Source organism: Lepisosteus platostomus, chromosome 9 (genome assembly GCF_059453375.1).
Source record: "Lepisosteus platostomus isolate fLepPlt1 chromosome 9, fLepPlt1.hap1, whole genome shotgun sequence".
NCBI classification, from domain to species: domain Eukaryota; kingdom Metazoa; phylum Chordata; class Actinopteri; order Semionotiformes; family Lepisosteidae; genus Lepisosteus; species Lepisosteus platostomus.
In genome coordinates, this window is record NC_142619.1 from 50,092,132 (window position 1) to 50,117,277 (window position 25,146).

General features: G+C 36.4%; 1 protein-coding gene across 2 annotated transcripts; it reads left to right on the forward strand.

Moving 5' to 3' along the window:
• The first annotated feature begins 131 nt into the window (after positions 1 to 131).
• On the forward strand, positions 132 to 23,725 carry LOC148655163 (uncharacterized). 2 transcript variants are annotated; one of them, XM_088645414.1, is made up of 11 exons: positions 132 to 257; positions 2,262 to 2,444; positions 4,153 to 4,185; positions 6,545 to 6,655; positions 7,789 to 7,978; positions 9,625 to 9,825; positions 10,109 to 10,356; positions 11,267 to 11,332; positions 13,416 to 13,578; positions 20,831 to 20,899; positions 23,035 to 23,725. In XM_088645414.1, the coding sequence occupies exons 2-10, from the start codon at positions 2,278 to 2,280 to the stop codon at positions 20,876 to 20,878; spliced, it is 1,227 nt and encodes a 408-aa protein (XP_088501540.1). In that variant the 5' UTR covers positions 132 to 257; positions 2,262 to 2,277; the 3' UTR covers positions 20,879 to 20,899; positions 23,035 to 23,725. The 2 variants fall into 2 exon arrangements, with proteins under 2 accessions (XP_088501540.1, XP_088501539.1); XM_088645413.1 differs by lacking the exon at positions 20,831 to 20,899.
• The last annotated feature ends 1,421 nt before the right edge of the window (positions 23,726 to 25,146 follow it).

Here is a 25,146-nt window from a genome sequence, read left to right on the forward strand (position 1 = left end):
AATATAAACTACAAATCCTAGCAACGTCAGTAAGCGCCCTCTTTGTTCGAAATATGACTCCGCCTGCTAGTGAGCACTCAGGGAAGTGTAGTCTTTTTCAAACATCGTGCAAATTACTTTACACAGGGTAGCAAATACGCAGTGCTGTTCATTGGCTGAGTGGAGAAATAAAGAGATTTCTGTTGTAGCAACTAGGTTCCCTAGATAACAAGCATAGAAAAATAAGCCTGGGGCTACGTTCATGATCTCCAAGACAGGTAAAATGGTTTTAAATTAAAAGACGCCTACTTCTTTGTCAGTAGGTTTCTGTTGACCTTGACTAAACTATGAATTACTAGAAACTTCATATTGTCAACTGTAAATCCGATGAATGCCAAAAAGCATTTGCCCTAAGGGAAAAACACAGAATAAACAGAGATCAGTACAGTACAGTATCACTTAATGTGTTATGTATCCTTTTTATTTTAAAGTGCACGTTAACCCAAGAAGGCAATATTTACATGATCACAGTATTTTAATGAGCAAATTTATCAAAAGAGCAAGGATGGGCTAACATTATTAAGGTTTTCTACAATGGAAATTGTCTACATATTATGTCTTCCTTCAGAAACGTACTAGCCCAACTTAATTTTAAAAGTACAAGATATTACGTTGATTCTTTTGAAATCCAGCAGTGCTATATGTTTTTAATCACTGAAATATTTGTGTCAATGAATAAATAGCTAATGAAACTCTTAAAATAACTCCAAAGTGTTTCCGTTACACTTTGATTGAGTTATTAATTCCATTAATTGTTTAGCACGTTTTTAACACAGCTGAACAAAATCATCAGTAATGTCAGTTGTCTGAATAGTGTTTTTTATTTCCCATACTAATCTATTGCTGTTCTGCACAATCACTGTTAATCTACAGTATACCGTTAGATCATGGTAACTCTGAACAGCCAAATCAAGTCATTCTTAACCTGTATAGTGCAGTCAAGCCATTGTTGATCCACAATCATTCAGTCAATCTTTTCTGCACCAGGAAAGCAAGAGGAAATATAGTGATTTAACGTGTGGTTTTGGAGTTAATGTTTAGGCTCATGGAGCGTTCAGGGTTCTCCTGGAACAATTGGACCTGTACAAGCAGGGCAAGTTTCATCATTAGTAGAGTAGTTGAGGAGTATTCAAACAAGGGAGCACAACACAACAGAATTCAGATGGAGGTTAGAAGAGGCCTGGACAAAATTCTTGGAGTAGACGTTGTCTCGTTCCTCAAGGAAAGTGTGACATGTCACCAGTGTGTTAATCCATCAGTCAAATCTAAACTACAGCAGAAGTTACTGAAAATGTTCAAACTAGACTTGTCAGCATCACCATACTGCTCAAACCTTTCTATAATGTCTGGCAGGACATCTGCTCTGTACTCAGATAGAATATAATTTAACTTATTTTCAGTGTTGGCTCTGTATTAAACAAGAATCATTTGTTTTGTTAAAATATGCTTTTGCACAAAAGTCCCCTTAACACCTATTCCCTCCACTTTCAAATACCTTGTGTCATGTCAATCAGCAACCATAAACGACACGTGGACACAGCATCCATTACACCTTGTTTATCTCACTGTTTCGAAAATCATCCTGTGCTTGGTAACGGAGCCCAAAATGTCTAAAAATAACTGCAGAACCCTGGTTAAGGTCCAATTTGGTTGTCCTATTTGTGCAACATATTGTACAGCTGTAAGACAAATATTCAAAATTCTCAAAGGCATTAACAAAAGCCTATCCAGTGGATTTCTTCAGAATGAACAAAGAAATATGAACCAGTGATCACAAATAGAAACTACTTGGAAGTGCATTTAAAACTGAGAACAGGGTTGTGGAGAACAAGCTATCCAGCCATGTTGTGGAGGCCAATACTCTGGTTCCATTGAAGAAACTGATGGATAAGATCCTTGGACAAATTAACTACTTATACTCAAAAACTATATAGACTGAATAGATGCCTCTTGTTTGTAAGGTTTCTAATATTCTTTCAGCCATTTTCATATAAACTTAAAAAATACTTAAAAAATAATACATTTTACAGTTTCCCATCAGTGCTGTGTGAGACGTTACCTACTAGCTGAGAAAGTACAGCAAGTGTGAATCAGAACTACCTAACACTACACTGTGTACACAATATCTAAAAAACTTGGAAAACAAGACAAAAATCTGTGTACTATTGTTTGCAAGTTTTAAGTGACTTTGTTCTAAGTAGGTGTGTGTTGAATGTTGACAGGCACAGTATAGTAGAAATGGAAAAGAGGCTCGCCCGTCAGTATGTTGAGGATCGTGGGACAGTCATTGAAATGCTGCCTTTCACGTGGAATATAAAAACAGAAGGACCACACTTCAATATTGATATGAAGATGTCTCGTCTCAAAAGAATAAGGTTCGATTTTGCCTTCGGCTCGGAACCAAGGTAATGTACAGTGGTTTCAACTGCATTGAAGTAATTTACAATGAGAAATGCTTTGTACTGAATAGAGAACCTAATGAAAAATATAGAAATCATAAATGCAAGAACATTATAATACAATTGTTAAATGTGATAAAAAAGTAATATTGATCCTCCCAATAAAATCCAACTTTTTAAATTGGACCAATTGACACCAACTTTCATCCCAGTGTCAAAATACAAACTCATTGCTTGATGATAAATTTCCCTCTGGTAGAAGGAGGAGGCATTTGGCAGACAGAACTGCTGAGTTCAAAATTTGAGATTGAGGAGAAGCGTTAAACTTGTGATTTGGGCAGGATGATTTTTCAAATCTGGAGGAAGATCCATACAACTCTCAGATTTTCTTGAAAAAAAATATAATAGAAACTATGTTAATTCCCTATTGGACCATGCATTTCTTAGATGAGATATGACCTTTCATGATGTCATTGATGGTTTTTGCAAATACGTAATCCATCCAATTCAAGTTTTAGTTTTGCATCTGGTAAATACTAATAGACAATGATGAGACATATAGCCATATGCCAGCAGCCATATCACCCTGCAACTCACAACTGGCAACCCACTGAAGCTCAGCAGGTGTGAGCCTGGTCAGTACCTGGATGGGAGACCACCTTGGAAAAACTAAGGTTGCTGCTGGAAGAGGTGTTAGTGGGGCCAGCAGGGGGCACTCTGCAGTCCATGTGGGTCCTAATGCCCCAGTGTAGTGACGGGTGACACTATACTGTAAAAAGCCGTCGTCCTTCGGATGAGATGTGAAACCAAGGTCCTGACTGTCTGTGGTCATTAAAAATCCCAGTTTCTCGAAAAGAGTAGGGGTGTAACCAATTTCCCACTGGCCCTTACCAATCATGGCCTTCTAATAATCCCCATCTAGGAATTGGCTTCATTACTCTTCTCTCCTCCCCACTGATAGCTGGTGTGGTGAACGTTCTGACGCACTATGGCTGCTGTTGCATCATCCAGGTGGATGCTGCACATTGGTGGTGGTGGAGGGCATCCCCATTACCTGTAAAGCACTTTGAGTGGAGTGTCCAGAAAAGCACTATATAAGTGTAAGCAATTATTATTAATTATATACACTTATGTCATACAGTATGTGAGGTTTATTGACAGACAGGGCTCTATATACCATCTCTCAGACATCTCCCTCAAACCAGCACAATTGAAAAAATACCCAGACCAAATAACCAAATATGCACCAAATAACCAGACATGTGACCTACTGAGTCTGCAACACCTTTCAATTCAGAATGACTTCTGTCACCCTGGCTTCTTTTTTGACATTTCACAAGTTCATCATATTTTTTTTTGCTTACAAAAAAATTAACAGAGCATTCAGTGCTTAAAATCCCTGAGAGACGAGTCTGAACAGTTCCAGGGCTTGTGAAGTCTCTTTCCACTCCATTACTTCCCAGGGATTCTTAAAAGAGTATGAAAATGGAAAATCTGGGATAATAAATCTTCAGTATTGTCGACTACATAATCCCACGTGTCTCTCCTCATTTTATATTCCTTGTATTTTTCTATTGTTATACACTCAACAAATAAAAATATTCACATTCCCCTTGCATAGCAGACATGAAGAGCAGCAGAAAATCAGGAGTAATTTGACATTTTCCTTTTGGGCACATACATGGGTATATGCTAAATCTTCTTTTTTTGACAGAGAGCAGTGGCCAGTCACAGGAAACCCTGAAAGGTAAATAGCACTTTATATGAATTAATGTTTAAATAAAAAGCATTGGCAATTACCTATGGGTATTCTCTTCCTGAGCACAGACTTTGACCAAGCCCCCAATACAAGTGGTGTGAATACTTTCAAGAAACCAGCACATTGGTGGTACTGTCAGCTGGGATGCAGGCAAGTGATATGAGGAAAAATGTTACGTTTCCACTATGAGCCCCACAATTCCGAATATTGCACATCTTCATTTTAATTGTAATGCTTGTTTTTTAAAGCCCCTCTGTGAGACGAGGATGAACCAAGGAGCCAAGGATTTAATAATTTCATGGTGTACTGCAGTTTAATTTTGCAGGAATCTTGGGGATGAAGCCTTGTAATGAAATCATTTTCAGCTTCCACAGATGAGATATTATATGGGGTTTATGGCACTTTTACAGAGCCATCCTTTCATATCTGTAGGCAGATATTCATAGTTCATATGACTAGACACTTCATAACTGGCTGGTATATCTATCTGAAGACTTGTTCGAATTGACCACTCACAGTGTGAGTGGACTGGACCATGCAGAGTGCTACACGTGTACTTTATATACGCTTTAGCCTTAAATTCTGGTCTAAAATGACATTGGTCAAAATCAGCTCTTATGCCTTTCCTGCAGCATTAGCTGGGCATTAAGATCTCTTCCCACTTCCAACTGATTTATAAAGAGAAAAAATGCTTGAAATTCCAAATAAAATACAACTTTTTGGGGTGGTATTTTTAACATTTCACACCACATGGTAGGGTCTCTATTACATGAATAGCATCTCTATTATAAAAATGAATATAGTTCAACTAAGTTTCTTGATTTGACTCCCACTAAAATACTTATAGAAAATTGAATCCATTCTACAATTTAATTTATAGTGAAAGGCAGCCTGTTGACGTCTTACTGCACCCTAAACCTAAACCTTATGGCAGTTTGGTTGGTTGGTTCTTTGGGATTCTGTTTTTTTGTGTGTTTTTTTACTAAGGGTGGTCCCTCCTGCTACGGCTAACCCACCAGGGTTGACGAGGCAGAACATACAATATTTAGTTTACCTGTACTGGGCCTCTTCCTTAAAGGGGTGAGCAGAGTGGATAATAAAAACAGGCTGCTCAGTTGAGGTTACACTGCTGAAATACACTTCTGCCTCAAACTGAGTACCTGACGACCACTGAGTAACAACTGCCTCCATGCCAGGATCATGTCTAGGAGCTTGCACACATCACTACCCTGATCCCTATCCCCAGAATGTTCTGGGGATGATCAAAATCCTGAAAGTGACATGAGTAACATGTTTTATGGCTGTACATGAGCTTTCATACAGATCTTGGCAGGACATGACCTTGATGCGATTGGTCACGGACACCAGCATGCTGGAGTTCTCTTTCTGATGCAGTGATTGCCCAAAAGAAGAACTGTCCAGGTGGTGCAGTTTCTTCTTCTTTTTGGTAGCTAAATGCAGGATGTAGGAATCTTAGCAGGCTTTAATGGCATGCAACTCTGGAACTGAAGGAGCTCTTCCATTCTCTTCACCCTGTCAATGCTAAACCCACACTATTTATCACCCAGGTTCCTGTCGGTGAGGAAGGGGGTATGTTTAGGGGGGGGGGGGGGGGGGTTGGAAATCTGTCCTAAATGTAGCCGTGTTGTGACTGATACCTACAATATTTACATATGTTTTAGAAATGCCTTGATGATGAATGATTTGGGCGGCCATACCATTGAAAATCTATACAATAAAAAAGGTTTAGATAGCCCGTTCGCAATGTCTGTTCTTTCCATAAGGGAAATATTTAAGTTCTTGTTTTCATTCATAAGCAGAATCATATATTATCTCATAACCTGAATGACATATACAGAGACATCTTGCATGTTGCTTTGATGTCCAGTGCACTATGGAACAATATGTTTCCCTTTCATAAAAGCGTGCTTCTTATGGTTAACATGCATTACATACAGTATCACCCACCAGGGTTGAGGGTGATACGGGGGTGTGGCATTGCGGTCATTCACAATCCCCAGTGTTCGAATCCATTGCCCCTACAGCTACGTGTGGAGTTTTGATGTTCTCCCCATGGTCCTGGTGGTTGTTGCCAGGTGCTGTGGTCTCCTTCACCTCCCAAACGCGCCGGTCAGGTTTGATTGGATACCACGACCTCCCCCATGAGCAAGTCAAGTGGACTCCTCATCTCATTGCATACCCTACTGACCTGAGCTGAGTGGCTTTGGTACTTTTGGAACTTACGACCAGTTCTGTTTTGGGGAATTCACAGATAGACATAAGCCAAAATTTAGAAATGACATGAATTGATTTTTGTTTTGTTTTTTTTACATCTATTGCTGGGCAGAATTCTTAAATTCGATGTCTCCCTGAACGAATTGGATGATTTGCAGAGTGAAGCTCTGTTTCCTTTTATGAATCTTTGTGAACTGAATGCATCTCTTAATGCCTTAAAAAGGTAGGTACTGGTTACAGTGTTTTTTGTTTAACTGCAAAATATTTACGAATAAGAGGAATCAATAAAGTCCTAGTTCCTCTGTGGGCTCCACATTATCCCATATTGACTTTGGCTTTTATTTGGATTCCTTTTGGTAATTAGCACCTCGTTTGTATTGAATTTCATACTTTTTTATACAGACCTTTTGCTTTTTCAGTGGTCCATTTTACAGACACACTGTGCCATCTTTATAGCCAGTAGAGCCATTAAGACATTTTCGAAGCTTGTTTTATTTCAGATGTTTTTGACCTTTTTATCTTTAACTATTGTTAGCATTTTATTTTGAGCTGTACAATATTTTTCCCCTTTGATGTTTGTTCCAATGACATTGTCATTGCCTTGTGTGGGCTTTTTTCTCCACTTTCATCTTCAATTTAGTCATTTGAAATGTAGTGTTGAAATTGCATTCCTAATGCAGTTGTTTGTGTCTCATTTATCATCCTAATATTCCATCTTTCGTCAGTGCTCTGAAATGGTTAATATGTTTAAGTATTCAGAATTGTTCACTTGGTTTTGAATTATTAGGTATGATTTAGAGTTGCAAAATACAAGATTATATACTGTATAAGATTAAAGTGTGTCTTTGTTCACTTGAATAATGTGTATACAGTCTTTTTTGGGGGGAGGTTTGTTAATGCAGCAATAGTCTGTAGACATGGGCTTGATTTTGGAGAGGAAACATTTTACATATGAACAAATGTTATGATGATTCCAGTGCATTCCTTTTCATGATGAAAAAATATCACATTAAACAGATCTTTGGCAAAATGCCACATAGGAAATTTAAGATCAGTTGTATTTTTATTGCAGTTGCAATATCTACATTGATTTGGAATTTTTAAGTAATTTTCAGTTTCCCCCAAAGTTTTAACAAAAAATTATGACAATGTAAGCCTTTAGTGACAAATCCATCAATACTTCAGCTGAATTATGTATGTATTGCTCTACGATATTGAAGACAATACAGAAAAGTAAAAGGTCATTATTAATAAGGATTGATGAATTATTTTTCATGAATGGTAGGTTTTTTATTGTTTTTCTGGTAGTGGCTTCCAGGATCAATACTGAACTACATCATTTTTATTAATTTGTAGCATTCCTGGAGTGAATGTGCTTCCTCACTTGGTAGTGCTAAACCTCAGTTATAATATCCTTACCAATGTGAGGGGCCTACAGTACTGCAAGAAGCTAACAACTCTAAATGTCTCACACAATCAGATACGAACTCTTACAGCCATGCCTGTGCTCAGTAATCTGATGGAGGTGCACATCAATTCTAACAAGGTACTGCATGAATAACTTACTGTTGTTTTATTTGGTTGTTTCTAATCCAGTTTTTTGTTTTTCAAAATTGAAACAAAAATCATTTTGAATTTGCAGTGTTGACAGTCTTTTGACTTAATCCTCAATCACTGAAGAGGAAAGAGCGCTTTAAATATACAATGTATTTATTATGTATTCTGAGATTTCATGAGCAATCTCTGTTTTTCACGAGGTTATAGTTGTGTTAATGATAACTGTCAAAAAAGTAGCTAAATTGGAATTATGTAAACCTTTGAGAAATCAAGATCACTCTTCCATTAACTAAGTAGCACTGGTAACCATAGCAATTAATCTAAATACCTTTTTTGTTTTCTCAATTAAAAACAGACTGACTTACTGTACGTCTCAGTATGTCTCTGTTTCCTGAGTGGAAAATAAATTGCCTGATGATTGGGGTTTCTTTTGTGCTGTTTAACTTTTTATATAAAATGATATTGAGTTTAATGACAACTCTTTTCTATTTGATATTGCAAACATTGTACTATATTGGGGAAAGCAGAATGAAGGCTGTAAATGAGTATTGATTTTGTTATGTGAATAATAAAGGTACTGATTGTTCAATGCACATTTTATTATAAGTTTCAATATACAAAATGATGTTTAATTAAAAACTTACAGTATATGGGGGACATGTTACTGCATTCTGTGTACTGCAGATTTCTTGTTTGATTTTCAGAAAAAAAAATCATCCATTGTATTTTGTTTTATGCCTTTCCAATTTTTTAATTACTAATTATAAATTAACTCTTATTCCTACTCAATTAATTAACTCCCCACGGTTCCCCATGACCCTTTTATTGGTTTGTGGTGAGGGTGGGGTAGTGTGAGTGTAAAGCTTGCTTTAGTGTGAAATACACGCTTGTCAGAGCCATTTGCATCTCACAGTTTTGAGCACTGCAAGTCCAGCAGCACCTATAGTGGAGCCAGCACCATGAAAAAGAGTATGAAAGATGACAAGCTTGTTATGTTGCTATTAGCTGATCTAAACAAGAATCTCATCCAGCCCTTTTTCTGAACCAAGACAGCTTCCACAACAATCCTGATTATTTCAAACCCCCTCACCTCTTGAAGCAAAATGCATCCTATTCATGCATTTCATCCTATAGAGAAGAAACGAAGCTCTCACCTCAGTACTGTAAATGCACAGGTTGTAGTCAGTTCGCAGTGGATATTGTTGTGTAGAAAGCTGTGACATGACAAGAAAAGTAAAAGATGGTTGTTTAAAACTATACCCTGACTGACGCATGTCCACCCAATCCCAGTGGTGCTCGGTCTTGTGGAATCACAGCCACCTGATGAACTGGCGATACTGTATGGACTTCAGAGTTCATTATACTGTATGTTCCTAGGTTTCTCAGGAACCCAGTACCGAATGTTTGAATGAGATAAATATATGCAAAGCTTGTAAAATTCATAAGTACATTTAAATAGCTGTAAACTGTTTAAACAGCAGGGAATCATTATTTATTGCCTCATTCTAGAGAAGCCGAAGGTAATTTAATCCCCAAAAGTGAACTCTGAATAAATAGGGTAGAGGAGATAGTCTGCTGCAATTTAATTGTTAACATATAATGCAGGGTTTTCTAATTCTATTTTTATGTTTCCAGTTGGACTCCTTAGAAGGCATTCAGAACCTTCTTCAACTACAGGAACTATACGTTCAGAATAACCAGATCAGAAGTCTCCTTCCTCTCTCCAGTTCCCTCAACCTGTGCTTGCTAGATGTCTCCAAAAATGCAATTTGCTTGCTTTCTGAGACTACACAAATTCTGAGTGGCTTGTTCAGGCTCAAACAATTGAAAATGAAGGTAAGAGAAGCTGTTCTGTGATACCAGATAAAGAACAGTAGCCATTCTATTGCAGATCCTACCCTGGTAATCACTGGTATCCATTCATACAGCTGGGTGGACTGGAGCACTCAGGGTACCTCACTCAAGGTACAACAGCACTACAGTATGTGCCTGCAGCAGGCCTTGAGTCCAGAGACTTATCCATTACATGTTATACTATGTGTAGAATTTAAACCTTAGTAGGCTGTCTACTTGCAAACCTGCCGAATACTTAACAAAAAGTATTCTTGTTGTTTTTAAGGGTAATCCGATAGCAAAGGACAACCACTATACCTCCATGATAAAAGAAAGGACTTCTGTGCATATCTTAGACAACATATATCTTCGGAAGGCTCAGCAGCACAGGCCATGGACGGTACTGCAGCATACTACAGAAGGACAGACTAAGGAAGAGCTTGTAGAGGCTGCAAGGGCTGCCTGTTGTGACAAACTGCAGAGGATGAGGCAGGAGGTAGAAAGCACCATTCATTATCTGCATAGCAGGGCCCTGTGAGTAGAGCTTGTTTCTGATAAACTGTTGATGAATTGATCTTTCCATCTTCTGCAGCTGCATTACAACCTTTTTTCATATGATAATAACACTTTGATGCTTTCTTATCTAATGATATCCCACCTTTTCCAAACAAATTATTTTGAATGTCCGGCCCTCCTTTGAACGTTTCTGCTTGATTGCAGCTTAACTGCCTTTCTGAATGAGCTCTACGACTGTGTTACTTAATAAATTACAGTGTAGAGTACAGGAGAGACTTTGAAAGCATTGTCGGGGCTTCGTTTCCTTAAATTGGTAGTGCTTTATTTGAATGCTGCATAATGGCTTTATAATCCGTTGCCATGTTGTCACAAACCCCTGGTCTCGCTACGGGTGAGAGTGAGAGTTCCCATGAATTGTGACGTGATGTAGCCCTTCCTGCTCACTAGTCACTGTAATGACTAATGTACTGTAATGTTCGAGTGAATAAGTACAGGCTGTGCAGCAGACATTTCACCACAGAAATGTTCCAACAGGATCTGCAGGCAGACTTAACAAATAAGCAGTGTTTGTCAGCAAAACTGTCCTGAAATCAAGAGCTATGTTTCTATTGCATTAAAAGAGATGTATTCCCAAGCCTGCTTGTTTACAATGTAAGGACTGTTTCATCTCACCTGATGTTTTGTTGCCTCGTTCTGAATCGCAGAATATGGCACTGCGCATACCTGGAAATTTAGTCCATTTTGTGATGTAAATTGGAGGTTTTACAAGTTACTGCTTACATTTTACTTTATTGTGGTTTGTAATGCACTCATTAATGATGATTATTCCTTACCCCGAAATGTACATTTTCAGCATCATGATATAGAGAAGAAACTCTTACTGAAACAGTGCTTCTTTCACACCTGTATTGATATTTTGTGATTACAGTGATCTTCATGAAGAGCTAAAGGAATATGAAGAAAGTCTGAGACTGGAAATAGATAGATATTGCAGGTAATGTATATTACCACTGTAAACTGTTAACGATGTCCATCCAGAAATCTGTTGTACTTATATGTGACAATAGAACACTGACTTTCTACACAAAATCAGTACCTGTGCCACCTGGGAGGAATTTATTAATGACGAAGTAGGGAGCAAGAAGAGAAAATGCAATTTGTAAGGGAGATGGATTCTCACAACATATCCATGTTCATAAAAATGGTAATTTAGTACGAAATGTTATTATAGTCATGAGTTAAAAGATGAAAGAGTAGTGTATACAGTACATACTGTACATGGGCATAATCTCTAAGAGCTTTATTATCTTCACTCATAACAGAAAAAAATAGAAATTATGAGAAGCAAGAGAATGAAAATAAAATAAGACAAATCATACTTATAAGATATCTGGCTGAAAAAATAATAGGCATTATTTTAATAACTACATAGTGCATTTTATTATGAAAGCAAACATTATTATAAGGTTTTTAAAGTTTTATATTTCCAGATGTATAAGATTAATTAAAAATGTTTCATATGATTTTGCTAAAGAATCAGCTTTGGGTTACCCTTTGCTGGATGTCAAAGGTTGAAGGTTTCTTCCTGTGAGAATGACTTTCATGGTCAGTTCAGGAGGAAAAACTCAAATTATACTATAGTTCCAAATATACAGTAGCTGTAGATATGGCTTTCAAACAAATTTAATCAGGTAATTATACCTGCATTAACATTTAATGTTTGAATCTCATTATACCAAAGACTGAAATATCAGAGAGCTTTTTATGGATTCTGACCACAAGCTACCCAGTCAGCTGTTGAAGCTGAAACATTGGTTTCTTTCATGAAATGGCATGGTGAGATTTTGAGATTGATTGCGGGATCTGGCTTCTTTGTAGATGAGATCTACTGTAAATGCTCTAGATGGGCCAGAATCAAGACTCCGCCTTCGAAAGAACACATCTGATTTGTTGGGTTTAAGTTTAAAATTAAGCTTAAGCTTAAAATTATAGGCACTTTCTGTAGGTCAGTCCTTGATACATGGTGTGCGCTAACAGCACACGTTTTTGCTCCATTTTTACAGCAGACAGCAGTATTCTATCACAACAAGCTTAGCTTGTGGTGATAAATTGCTCTGAGAGGGCAATAACCCCTACTATAATGTTGTGCTAAATGGTTTATTTATCATTAGAAATCTTAAAATCGAAGGGATAATCTCCTGAACCTACAGTGCTGGCACCTTGCTGGCTGAGACGAACCAGTTAGAATGTCTCCTAATTCCGCAACTGGAAGGTGGTGTACAAAGTTTCATGAGCACCACATGTTAATATGTTCTGAAATATGGCAAATATTGTGGCAATTTGATGTACTATGGTTAGGAGTCATCTTTTTCATCCTTCCTTCTTCATGCATTTAAATGCTGACATGAAACAAATTTGTCTACCAGTTTTCTAGGCTCAAATCATCTAGATTTAGATAGATTTTCCCTTTTTCAGATATATAACAATATTTAATAGTGCACTCATTTGTCTTTGTGCATTCCAGTTAGCCCACAAACACAGCGGGATCTTAACAAATTGACTTCTGTCTTTCTCAGATAATTTAACAGCAACATGTTTATGCTGCGCAACTGAAAAAAAAACTGAGGAAATATATTAAACATTTTAGTTTATATCCTAAGTAACGAAAACAGGAAATACTCATTATATTAGAAGGCATAGGGAAAACAAATGATAAGATCTGTTTTGGTTCCTCATAACATCCTTATAGATTTAAAGTTTATAAGTGTACAGATATAAATATGAAAACCCTGCAGGGCACGTCCATATCTCGAGATACCTTTACCTTTAAATTCATTTGGGTCTATTTGCCATCTGTTTCGTTGGAGATAATTTCACAATAAGGTATTCTGTCGATACAATTCATATTTGTGAAGCACATTTTACAGCTGATGCATCTTTGCTATATCTTTATTCTGAGGAAACTAAACCCTTTAAATCCAGATTATCATTTTTAAAAGTGAAGCAATATGTGTAACCCCCCACCAAAAAGAAAAATTGAGCTGAACTTTACTGATGAAAGAACTGTGTAATTCCAGGTATTTAGATACAATACCCCCTGAGGATTTCTCCTCTATCGATCCCAGAAAGATTCCTGAAGCCATTGAACAACATTCTTTTACTAAATTTTGGGAAAGATGGAACTATGGCAAAAGAAGACCAGAAAAAATCCCATTCAGTGATTTAACTAAGCCTGAAGAGGTAAGAGTATCTCTAATACAATAAGGCAAAGGTACATTTTCATGAACATGCATGATTAATACAAAATCTGAAATAAATATAAGCCTGTTATCAGACCATTAAATGGATCACCCCCAAATAAATTCACCTTATTTAAACAAGAAAGTAGGTGTCCACTTTTAAGATAATGCAGAACAGCTGTATGTCAGGAAAGACGGAAAATTTATGGAATTGACTCTGTATTATATGTGATGAATGGCATATTTCTCCTACATTGCTCATTTCTAGTCTGAAAGACTGTTTTAATTCAGAACAGGAATCAGTTGCTCACTGCAAGACAGTGCTTGTGCTAAATTGTTTATCCAGTGTTTTCTTTAGGTCATAAAAGAGGTGCAGTTGTCTGTAAAAAAGCCTTTCATAAATACATAGAAATACCAACAGTACTTTTGTTGTGAACATACTGTATATGTATGTATTTTAATTTGACTTCATTAAAGTCTGTTTCTAATCAAGTGCACATTGTTGTGAAATGATGACTAAATAAAATTCTAAATGCAGAATTTACATTTGGGCCAAGTTCTAACCTGCTTTGTTATTTCTCTCAACTTTGTTACAAAAAATCCATTCTGGTCTGAAACAAACTAAAAAAAATCTATTATTATTTCATACTGCTTTTTCAGACGAATTAACAATAAATGCTCCTGCAGTCTTTATGGTAGTCCTGAGGTGTATACAGGGTATACAGTATGTGGAGTTTTTTTCAAGGTATTAAATATTATCATTTTTAATTGTTCTGCTCTCGGCTCAGTGTTTGAAATCTGTGTTGGTGCTTTGGGGTTCCTTTTGGGGGTATGTGACGACCAACGCTGTCCCTTTATATTTGTCCGTTTGTTTCATCATTAGAAGTTGCCTATGGCTTACAGGAGGTGCTTAGGCCCCCGGCTGCAGGTGGCAATGTGCACATCTTTTCTGTCAGCCCCTCTTTCCACCCCAGCATCTCCTTTACAGCACTTTCGCCCTGGCTTGTCCCCTCATAAGTGAGGAGAGATGTGACCCTGCTGATCTCTGACCAGTACTGTCGTTTCCTCAACCAGGAAAATTAATGCCAAAGCTTTAAATATGCTTTACCCTCATATTTATCAGCTCATTTAGTCATCAGAATTTGACTGAAGTACTGAATGGTATTATAATAATCCCTTTATTATACACAGTATATAGAATTAAAAAGTTCTAATGCTAATATAGTTAGTAGTTATTTATAGCTCGTTATAGAGTGCTTATCAGCTAATAATTATGTTACTATCCCTTAGTTTTGAAGATAGCTTGTAAGTAGTGCGAAATCATGGTATGCAGAAAAACATGGCTGCTTTCTTTTTTAACTTTAGTAGACTGGTCATGTGAACTACAGTATGTATAAGTAACAAGGCATTTTAACAGAAAAAAATGTATTGTGAATCTGAGGGTCACAGGTCAGTTTGTAAAACTGATGTTTCCAATTTGAGCATATATTCAGAATATAATAAGTATAATATCATTAATTATTAAGTGTATAAAATGATCGTGTTAATAATATTATAAATAACAATAATAATTAAATGCATAGTTAAAAATATTGCCATAAATGCAAAATAGTTAATAGTCATTTTGTTAGCACTATGACATGGGAGTTACACATTTTATGAAGTAATTAAAAAAGCACTTTACTGTATGTCTTAATAAAATAATATCATGGTTTATTTCATTTGGTTGACCACACTAACACATTTCTTTCAAAATATGTAAGAAATGACTAAATATAGACTCCAAATTATCACCTTAGTTTTTTATTAGTTCTCACAGCAAGAACAGGCTTGTGTTAGTGTGAAATGTGTTTTTATTAGAAATTCCATTATTTGAGCTTAGTAACTGTTGCAGTGGGATGCTGGAGTGTTTATTTTTGTACAAACTGTACAGACTCAAAGGGATTCTGAACTTCTGTATCGTTTGTAGGCATTATATTGTGGAAATAAACATCAATCTTTTCGTCAGCTCAGTTAAATGTCTGAATTTCCACTTTTCCTAAAGGTCAAAGTTTAGTGGCTGACTTTCCAATCTTTTTAAATGTCATAGACAAAAGTAAATGGCCATTCTGCATAAACTATGTAAAATATGGCATATACAGTATATTAAAGGTCAAAACATTTTCTTACTGTAAATTGAATTTTAACAAAACTGCACTGCAAAAACCAATATCATGTATGGAAAAAGGCATCAAGAATATTGTGTAATTTACCACAGATGCATTGTCCTAAACTTATATAAGCTTTATTAGTTTAATATTGATAGAAAAAATTAAGGTAAATTACTGAGAAGAAAAATGAACTTTAGAACCACGATTCTCATAGAAATGGGAGATCAAGTAAGATGTCCTTATAAAAGCAACATAATGAATTATTTTCCTAATTCTATAACAACCAGAGACTTGCATATTGATTAAGCAGAATGTGCATGTGGAGATGGTAAGAGAATGGACTGAGAAATGAACAATGGTTGATGAGCAACGGATGTCATAGTTATCCAAGGTAATAAATGGACATGAATCAGGAACTGGTCAATCAACAGTCAACAGCATACGTTAATTAGACAGGTGGAACCTGTGCTGTGCCACAGGGATCTGTTTTAAATGCCATTCTTTCTCATCTACTGTATGTCAACAAGTCAGATTCTGATACAGATAAGATTAAAGTTAATTCTACAGATAATAAGGGGACTGGCAAACAGGAACGACAAAAAGACTTTGATGAAATCATGGATTGAGCAGACACTTGGCAAACTACATTAATATTGTCACGTGCAAGGTGACCCACAAGGGTCATGGGGAATTCTGAGCTGCAGGAACCTACGCATGAGAAGATCTGGGTGTTCATGCAGATTCTTCTATATCCTCATTAAGATAATGTGAAGATATAATAATAAAACAAATCAAATGCTTGGGCATATACAGTAGTAAAATGTATATCCAGGAAGATTGTGTTAAACCTTTACAGCACTTTAGTAACTAGTCAATTGGAAGATTGTATTCAGTTTTCAATATCATAACATAAATATCCTTAGCCTTAGAAAAAGTTCAAAGTTCAAGGCTGAGCAAAAAGAATTAATGCTGGTTTGGTCAATGAGGACTGTTTCACACTCAGCAGTGTAACAAAGACCCTGGGTCGTAAGAGAAAGCAGAAAGCAGATTCATTTAGAATGGTTCAGGAAACATTTCTTTACATGAAGAGTGCTGCATATCGAGCATTTTCCCATTTAAACTCACTGTTTAAAACACCTCCTTAAAGAAAATGATGATCGTTATTCAAAACCTTTGGACGTGTGGTGATGCTGTCTGTCAATACTGTATGATATCAGGTGCAGTTTGTTGTGTCTATTTTCACAGTAGCTATGCACAGTGTGTAGTGAATCATATTACTGCATTCTGCAGCCATCAATACAGAAACACCACAGGTTTGTTTTAGGTCTACCCAAAACCTGTATTCAGTCGATACTGTACTTCCAGGCACTCGTGAAATCTGACAGAACTTCAGCTCTGTGTATTGACTTTTTTGGAGATGATTTCCTTCTAACTTTGCAAGTCTCTTGTTGAACGTACTGCAGTTGGAGATCAGCAAACCTGCCGTGTTGCATTCTCGCTCCTTGCAGAATCTAGTGGAAACATGTTCATTTGATTGGGTTCTTGTGTGCCGTTTTGAAATTTGCCTGCTGTCGTAACTTGTTTTTTTTTACCTGAAATCTATTGTCACCTTTTTAAAGGGGTGCAAATGGGCCTGTTTTTTTTCTCCCTTTCTATACTTTAAAAAAGTTGTTGAAATTCAGACACTTGATATTCTTCAAAAACAGGGTGTTTGGAGTGTTTCCTGCTCTAGGCCTCTCATGGGTTTTTTGTGCCATAAGCCTGCCTGCTGAATGCCCCTTGACCTTTTGCATTTCCTTGCTTCACATCCACCCACCCTTTGCTTCTCATGTCATATTTCTTCCCCTGACCTTTCTACCTGGTATTCAGGATTCATTTTCTGCACATGCCACTTTCTCCTGAGCTTACTGTGTCTTATAATTTTCCACATGTCCTCATTCTGTACCTTCTGTTTCTGTCATAAATCCAGTCTGTCCATTCTCCACCACCCCCACCCCACCCCCCCAGAAAAAAAAACATTGTACTTTCTGTCTAATAGGGGAACTACTGTTCAAAGTCTTTTTCTGCAGTAAAGTTTGCAGTGCTATCTAATTCAACAGTACTGTATTTCCAAATCCCCTCTTTTCAAAAATTGTAATCTGATACTCTCATTTTATCAGAAGGAATGATTTTGAATGAACCAAGAACTTAACTGTCCAGTTAAACCCGAATAGTTTATGTTCTATATTTGAAAAAACATTCCTGTGGAATCAATTGCTTTGCAGGCCTCACACAGGAAGGTACACAATATTGAAACCTAGCCATGTTCTGCCTTTAAATACTTCCCAAAGTACATGAACATTCCACCTTGATTTTCATTTCTAAGCCCATTTTTTTTATGAGAACCCCGAGTGAACAGAGCCTTTCTGTTTGCTAATACATCTTGTTCAGCAGCCTTTCTCCCAGGCAAGAGTGCAAATTCAGTGAAAGAGGAGTTTGCAGATTTGTGTTTCATGATTTCGTTTTAAATCATGAGGGAGCTGAGGTGCAAAACTTTGTTTGGTGTCATATTTTTTTTTTCATTTTAAAAGAAAGATGTGAAGTCTAACAAGTAATCTTAGCCTGCCCACAGGCAAACAAGTTATTGCACTGTGGCGGATATTTTCTTCAGGTGCTGGCTAAATGGTACTGTATATTGCTTTTTAGTGTTGTTATAAAATAAAATACATACTGTAGCACTAAGTCAAAATTCTCATTTGTTCTTTTTGAGTTACATTACATAAGAAAATAAGAAATATATGTTCATAGTCATACTTAAAATATAGGAGGGAATTGTGTTGAGGAAAAATGTTTTGCAATGAGTTCTTAAGTCTCATCTCTTATCATTTTCTCTCATTATTTCTGCTGTCATTTTTAAATTACAATTTTAAACATGAAGTGTATGTATAGTAGATCAGATTTCAAAAGCATGTTTCAGTAAAAATAAATTGACTTTATTTTTGTTTCTTGGTCTTTAATTTTGCAGAGGTGAAAATGCTAGTTTTCCCATGCTTCAAAAAATATATTTTCCTAAAATCCATTTCCTTCAGCAACAGAGATTTTTAGTTAAAAAAAAATATTATTCCCACACCTGGAAGCGTTTCTTGGTATGTTAAATTGTGAACTAAGCATGAAAGTAAGGTTTTGAATCACTTGAAGACATTATTTACTGGAATGTGCTGGTGTACAGTAACTACCTTTCCAGTTTAGCACAGCAGTCCATTCACAGATTTCAGTCCTCTGGGACCTGTGTTTTATACTGTGTCTTGTTAAGTTTTAATGTGGCTTCTAATTTCACAAAAGTATGAACCAGGACTGAAGTGTAAAAGCTGTAAAATAGTGCCATAAAAAAATTAGAAACAGCTGGAGTTAACCAAGAACTGCACACGTTTATCACAAGCAGAAGAATCTCACCCCCTTCCCATAATGTCCTATGTTGTCGTATTCCAAAATATAGTTTCGTTGTGCATAAAATTTGTTTTTTTTTATGGCAGTGCTTGCCAACACACAACTGCATTACCCATCAAAGTTTTCAGTTTGAGTTTTGATTAAAGATATTCACTTGAGAAATGTGTAGACCTAATTAGTAATTAAAAAAAATGGAAGAACGTTGGAAGGAGATAGACACTTTTGCAAGGCACCGTAGCTTGTGTTGCGTAGACATTTTTCCCCCTGAAAAAAGTTTACATTTAAAAGGCCAGATCAGATGAGTTAATATCTGCTAGAATTAAATGCTTCTTATTTTTTAAATTATTGACAATGTCACATACTGTAGCTGATTCAAAGCTAAATGCAGTGTTGAATCAGCCTCAAAATTGTACGGATATCATATACTGTATATGGGATACACTCACTCACCTTATATACTGTATATACAGTAGGTTACTGAAGCTGCATTATGTTGAGGTTGTTTTATATTCTTTGCAAAAACCCTTTCATTATTTTGCTTTTTTTAATTTAATGGGATAACAGCTACACCAAACAAGCAATGTGTTTGTGCCCTTTGAATGAAGATTAAATACTGTATGTTTTGCTTTAACGCTTGACTTAAGAGGTGACAATCTGGCCTTGCGGACAAACCTATCAGAAACCAAAGGGTTCTTGCATTTGTGAGAGAAATTAGGTTAGAGTAGGGGTTTAAGCAAAACCAAAAACTCTGAGAAGGAAAGTCTGGTGTCCCATATTTATGCCTTTGAGACAATGATTGGTAGAAGTTGGGATTTGTCCATTTCAGTTTTACAAATGAATTCTGTAATTCACCTTTACACACAAGTCCAGCAAGTGGTATGATTGCACATATTACTACATAAAAAGTCTATCAATGTACTTTTTTCTTTTTGAAAAGATGTAGCCTTTTGACAGATGTTGTACAGTGCAAATGAGGTTTTGCACAACGTCGCTTATGAAACAACCGGTATTGCCTCGATCTAGGTATGAATAAGGTGCTTTCAACAGTCATTGCAGAGGCAGGAAACTTAAGCACATCAATCAAAATTCAGATATTTGGCTTAGCTCTCAGTTTTGAAAAACAGCTTCCAGGTGCTTTTCACATATTTCCTGGGAATGTACTATAAAGGAAGCCTTTTTTCACTTTGCACTGTCTGAAACAAGGGCAAGCCATAAAGTTGTTTTAATTGCTACCATAGCTTTTGACTGTTTCGGATACTGACCTTGAAGTTAGTCGTCTTCATAAAATAAAAGAGTAAAAAAGTAAAAACAGATGTTATTATTAATAATAATTATTTTCTTCTTCTTATTATTATTATTATTATTATAAAATTATATAAATAATGTATAATTATAATATAATAATAAACATATATTATAATAAACAAAATCAAAACCATAGAACATACAGGTATATTCTATAGATCTAATTTAGTCCTAAACCTAGGTCAGGTAAGGCAACGAGTCACTAGAAGTATATTTTTAAAACAATACAGATTAGATGAAAGGCAAGACAGTACCATACACTGAACGATTTCTTTTTTAAACTAAACTTTTCAGGGATTATTAATTAGCTCTGCTTAGTGTGATAAACAAATCAATTTAATTCAGTAAATGCTATTCGACTTCTTTTCTTAGAAAATTGGATGTGACTATCTCTTCTCTGCATCTATTAGCTGCTGCTAATGGAAGTGTAAATCTGCCAAGGTAAGGGCAAATTTCCAGAGCCGGGGCAGGTGAGCACAGTATTCCTCACAAAATGTCTACCCCTCCTCAAATGTGGTATTGTAGATTTCCAGTCAGACAGCAGATAATGCTTTGTTTCTGAAATTTGTATAGAAATGTCCCCTCCAGTCCTCCTTTTTTTCTTCTGATATGCAGATGAACAGTAAACTGCTGTGCATGGCATTTTTTTACCTCTCATAAATAATTCTTTAGTATGAGGTTTTTTAAGACTTGCTAATCAGGCTGAACGAAATTACGCTCGCTGAGACAGGCCTTACCCAGTCATAAACACATTAGCTTAGATTTACTGCTTTCCCAAAAATGTGTTGAATTCAGGGAGCAGAAGCACGATGAAGAAATTAAACGTTGCTCTGTTTCATTAGCAAAATGTGTAACATAATGTTTTCCATGCCAAAAAGTAGGAGGAAAAAAGCACAATGTTTTGGGTGTTGTTCAGGTGTTAGCCTTGTTCTCACCTACAGAAGGCTCAGAAGCCAAAACGCTGTGTTTTTTCTTTGTATTTTTCAGGAGTGGAATTAATCTTTACTTGTTCCTTTGCAGCCAGTGCATACTAATGCAGCTCTCCGCCCCAATCTCTTCATTGTAATGTTCCTTATGCTGGGGCTCAGGCAGCACGCTGGCACAGTGTTTAGCATTGCTACTGTACCTCACAGCACTGAGGCCCTGTATTTGAGTGAGTTTCCCCCAGGTGCTCTGGTTTCCTCCCACAGTCCGAACACATACTGGTTGGTTAATTGGCTTCTGGAAAAACTGGCCCTGGTGTGAGTGTGTGCGTGTCTGTCTCCGTGTGCCCTGTGATTGACTGGTGTCCTGTCAGGGCTCTATCCTGCTTTGTCCCCGTTGCTTACCCGGATAGGCTCTGGCTCTTCTGCAATCCTGTATTGGATAAGACAGTTAGAAAATGGATGGATGAAAGTTAGAGTTCCCATATTTGAAAAATTAAAAAAAGAATACGCTCCTTTATACATTTATGCAATATCAGTCTTTTTCAGGAAAACAACAGAACAACCATTACTAAATTGAACTTTATTGCTGAATCCAGAACATCATTCTAGAGATATTGGGGTGTGGAGCTGCAAATAAGCACTTTGAGGTTAATACCACGCTATAAAGGAAAATGAGAAAATACAGCTGCAAGTGTGGAATAATTACTGATTTTAGAGAAAATTTGAATAGATAAGCAGAGCTCTTACTATGCTAACTTTTGCTAAACTTTTAATGTTTAACATTTCATGTATGTAGGGGGGTTATATACTGTAGTATTGCGGTCACCTCTGAAAACAATATCTCCAGATAGGATCCTGTGTAAGTAATTATTAATGGGGGAAGGCATTGATAGTTACAGAATTACAGATGTCGGTTGCAAAGGTATTTTTCAATTTTTTTTTTTCCCCAAACTCCAGCGTATACACATTTCATCTGTGGAGCCTTTTTCAGGTTGTTTGTGATGTTAAGATATTCTGGCGAATTGAGATTCACAGGCCATTTTATTAATTAGAAGGCAATATGAGACTGGATTAAAGAAATGCATTATGATAATTATTAAAAAACGAGTGGTATGTACCAAGCTGTTGTTTTTCGGGGAGTTAAGAAATGATGATGGAAGTCCTATATCAGCTTTTCCACATAAAGGTCTACTACTTTCCATACAGTAAGTGCAGTGGATCTTTGAATTCATTTAATATATAGCAGGGACAGAGATGATTACTCTGTGTGTCTCTGTATTTTCACACTTGAATTCACGTTCTCCAGGTATATGTTTTTAAATATAAAGGTACTAAACCCCCCTTGCTATATCCTTTGTTTTAGATCCTGTTTCTGAAAGAGAAAGGTCTTCATGTGAGATATTAGATTGGGTCTATGTACAGTAGGCAGACACCTCAGTGGTTTCCAGACTGAATTCTGCTCATAAGATCATTTCGTTCTGTGGTTTGGTTTTGGAGTGGGGTGGAAGGGTTAGTGAGCACACTGTAAGTCTAGGATCACTTATTACCATGTTTGCAAAATATTTGTGAATGATAAGGGGGTATGGGTTACAAAATACTTAATTGTGATGCTGAAAGTCAGGTATCAATTTTTAATCTCGCTTTTTCTAGGTGGTGCAAATGGCTGCATTAGTGCTGGAAAAGTCTTCAGTTTCCACTTCGGACTGCAGAAACTGACGGCAGCTCAAACCAGCAGGGAAACACATGTGACCGTGTCCGTGTGATGGGCTGTAAAGCAGACGCTCATGCTTTGCTTAACACATTCCAGATTTGTGCTTGTATGTGATGCTTTAATGAGGAAGTATATGGATATCCTACAGTAAGCCATTTACAAAATCCCAGAAAGAAATCAAAATTATTCAGTATTCTTCATTTAAAGCCAATTACATTAGTAACCATTAGTAGTTTATCTATTACTCACACATACCCTTTTTCCAGATATGCCTTTCCAAAATTGATTGGTCTTTTTGTGATATAGGAAGTCCTCAAACTATAGTGATTGCTGTAAAAATGTTTTCTTTGCAAGATGGTCTGGTTCCTCAATGTTTGTGTTCCTCCGGGACTCTGATAAAATATTTGAATTGTGGTTAAGAATGGGATTAAGCAAATGAGGATAAGAACAAACTCAAACTCAGACGTTATATTCAAATTAAGAATTAGATTTGCTCTGTAGCACAATTAACACTCATGTATGAATCTTTTGTTTGAAATGTGTGATACATTTGCAGTACTATACTGTATGTACAGTATTTATGCCATGAATTTTAAAGAAATAAATAAAAATCAATATAACAACTTAAAATATTGGTCTTGTCGTCTTATTATTTCATATTATTTTGTTTTCACCTTTTTACCCCATTTACTGCAATGATATGTGGGAGTGAAAGTACAACATTTTGTTTTGAACACTATTAGGGGAGTGGAGAAACAGCTTCAGCCACCCAGCAAATGTTGGAAATCAGCAAACCTTCAAGTAAACCTTTTTGAAGGTTTTTACGGTGAGTGTATGTCCAATAACCCTTTTTCTCTAGAGTGCACTTCAGCTGACTCACACTGTCCTTTCACAGATCCTAACAAGCTGTGCTCTGCTCCTTAGATCCTAATAAATGTTGCTTGTTTAACTGCAACTTGTCTCCCAACCGACATTAGTTATCATCGGAGTCTTTGCTCTTATGCTTGGGTTTTTCTCCTTACCAATCTACCAGCCTTTCTGTCGGATTCCAAAAGAAACACATAGTCTCAATAGACAAATACTCAATTGTGTGACTTTCATAATTGCAATGTAAAACAAGGCGACAATGCAATAACAGCAAATAGTACCACATATCAGCTGAAAATCCTGCAGCACAGTAAAGACATAGGGGTGCTCATCTCCGGTTTTGCAATTCAGAGGATGACAAGAGTCTCTTGGGAAGTGTGTTAATTTATTCCAGTTAGGCCAATCCTTAGTTCAATTGACTCTTTAAGAGCTGAACTGGAAATAAACCAAGATTAGAAAGACTAGTCTAGACTAGCAAGACTAGAACTGCAATTGGTTGTCCACACATTATTTCAAATGTTTTTGAATAGATACTGTAGCTGGAGGTTTAAATGATCACACAGAGTTTCAGCTTCTAAAGAGAACATGCCTTCACACAGCCCATTAATAATAGTCATCCTTTTCCTTTCTGAAGTTTTGTAATTAATTATAGCACCATTTTCTTTTAAATATGTCAAATACCGATTATGACACAAATGGCTAATGGACAATGACTAAATAATAAAAGTCAATTTAAAAAATAATCTGAGTTAGCTTGTTGCAGGAATTTATTTATTTTGTGTTTTCTTTGTTGAATGTTGTTTTTTTACCACTGTTGGATTTCAGCAGTGGTATCTGTACTTGTACAGAAAACTAGGGCCCTGTCAATCAACTTAACCCTATTTACTCTTTCTGACACTTTCCAAAGTCAAATGCTTTATACCCTGCGGCAAAAATAATCTGTCTTTCAAGTAATAGAAGTGGTCTTGTCAATCTGTTTTACTTCTTAGCCTGCTGCTTTTATGTAAGAATGTATGTTGATGATATTTCAAAACAAAGTCTACCATTATCAATTTATTTGTCATGTTTCAGGACTGTAAGTAAGGAAAGAATCTTGAGCATGACTATGCATAGTGTTCTAATTTTTATTTTACTTTTGTCACTAAAAAATTAAAATCTCTTTATTATTTTCTTCTAATAGGTGT

Coding starts and splice junctions, on each gene's coding strand:
- LOC148655163 (XM_088645413.1), top strand. CDS start 2,278: ATGGAAAAGAGGCTCGCCCGTCAGTATGTTGAGGATCGTGGGACAGTC. Junction 4,186..6,544: donor GTCACAGGAAACCCTGAAAG/GTAAATAGCACT, acceptor ATTGCTGGGCAG/AATTCTTAAATTCGATGTCT. Junction 9,826..10,108: donor TCAAACAATTGAAAATGAAG/GTAAGAGAAGCT, acceptor GTTGTTTTTAAG/GGTAATCCGATAGCAAAGGA.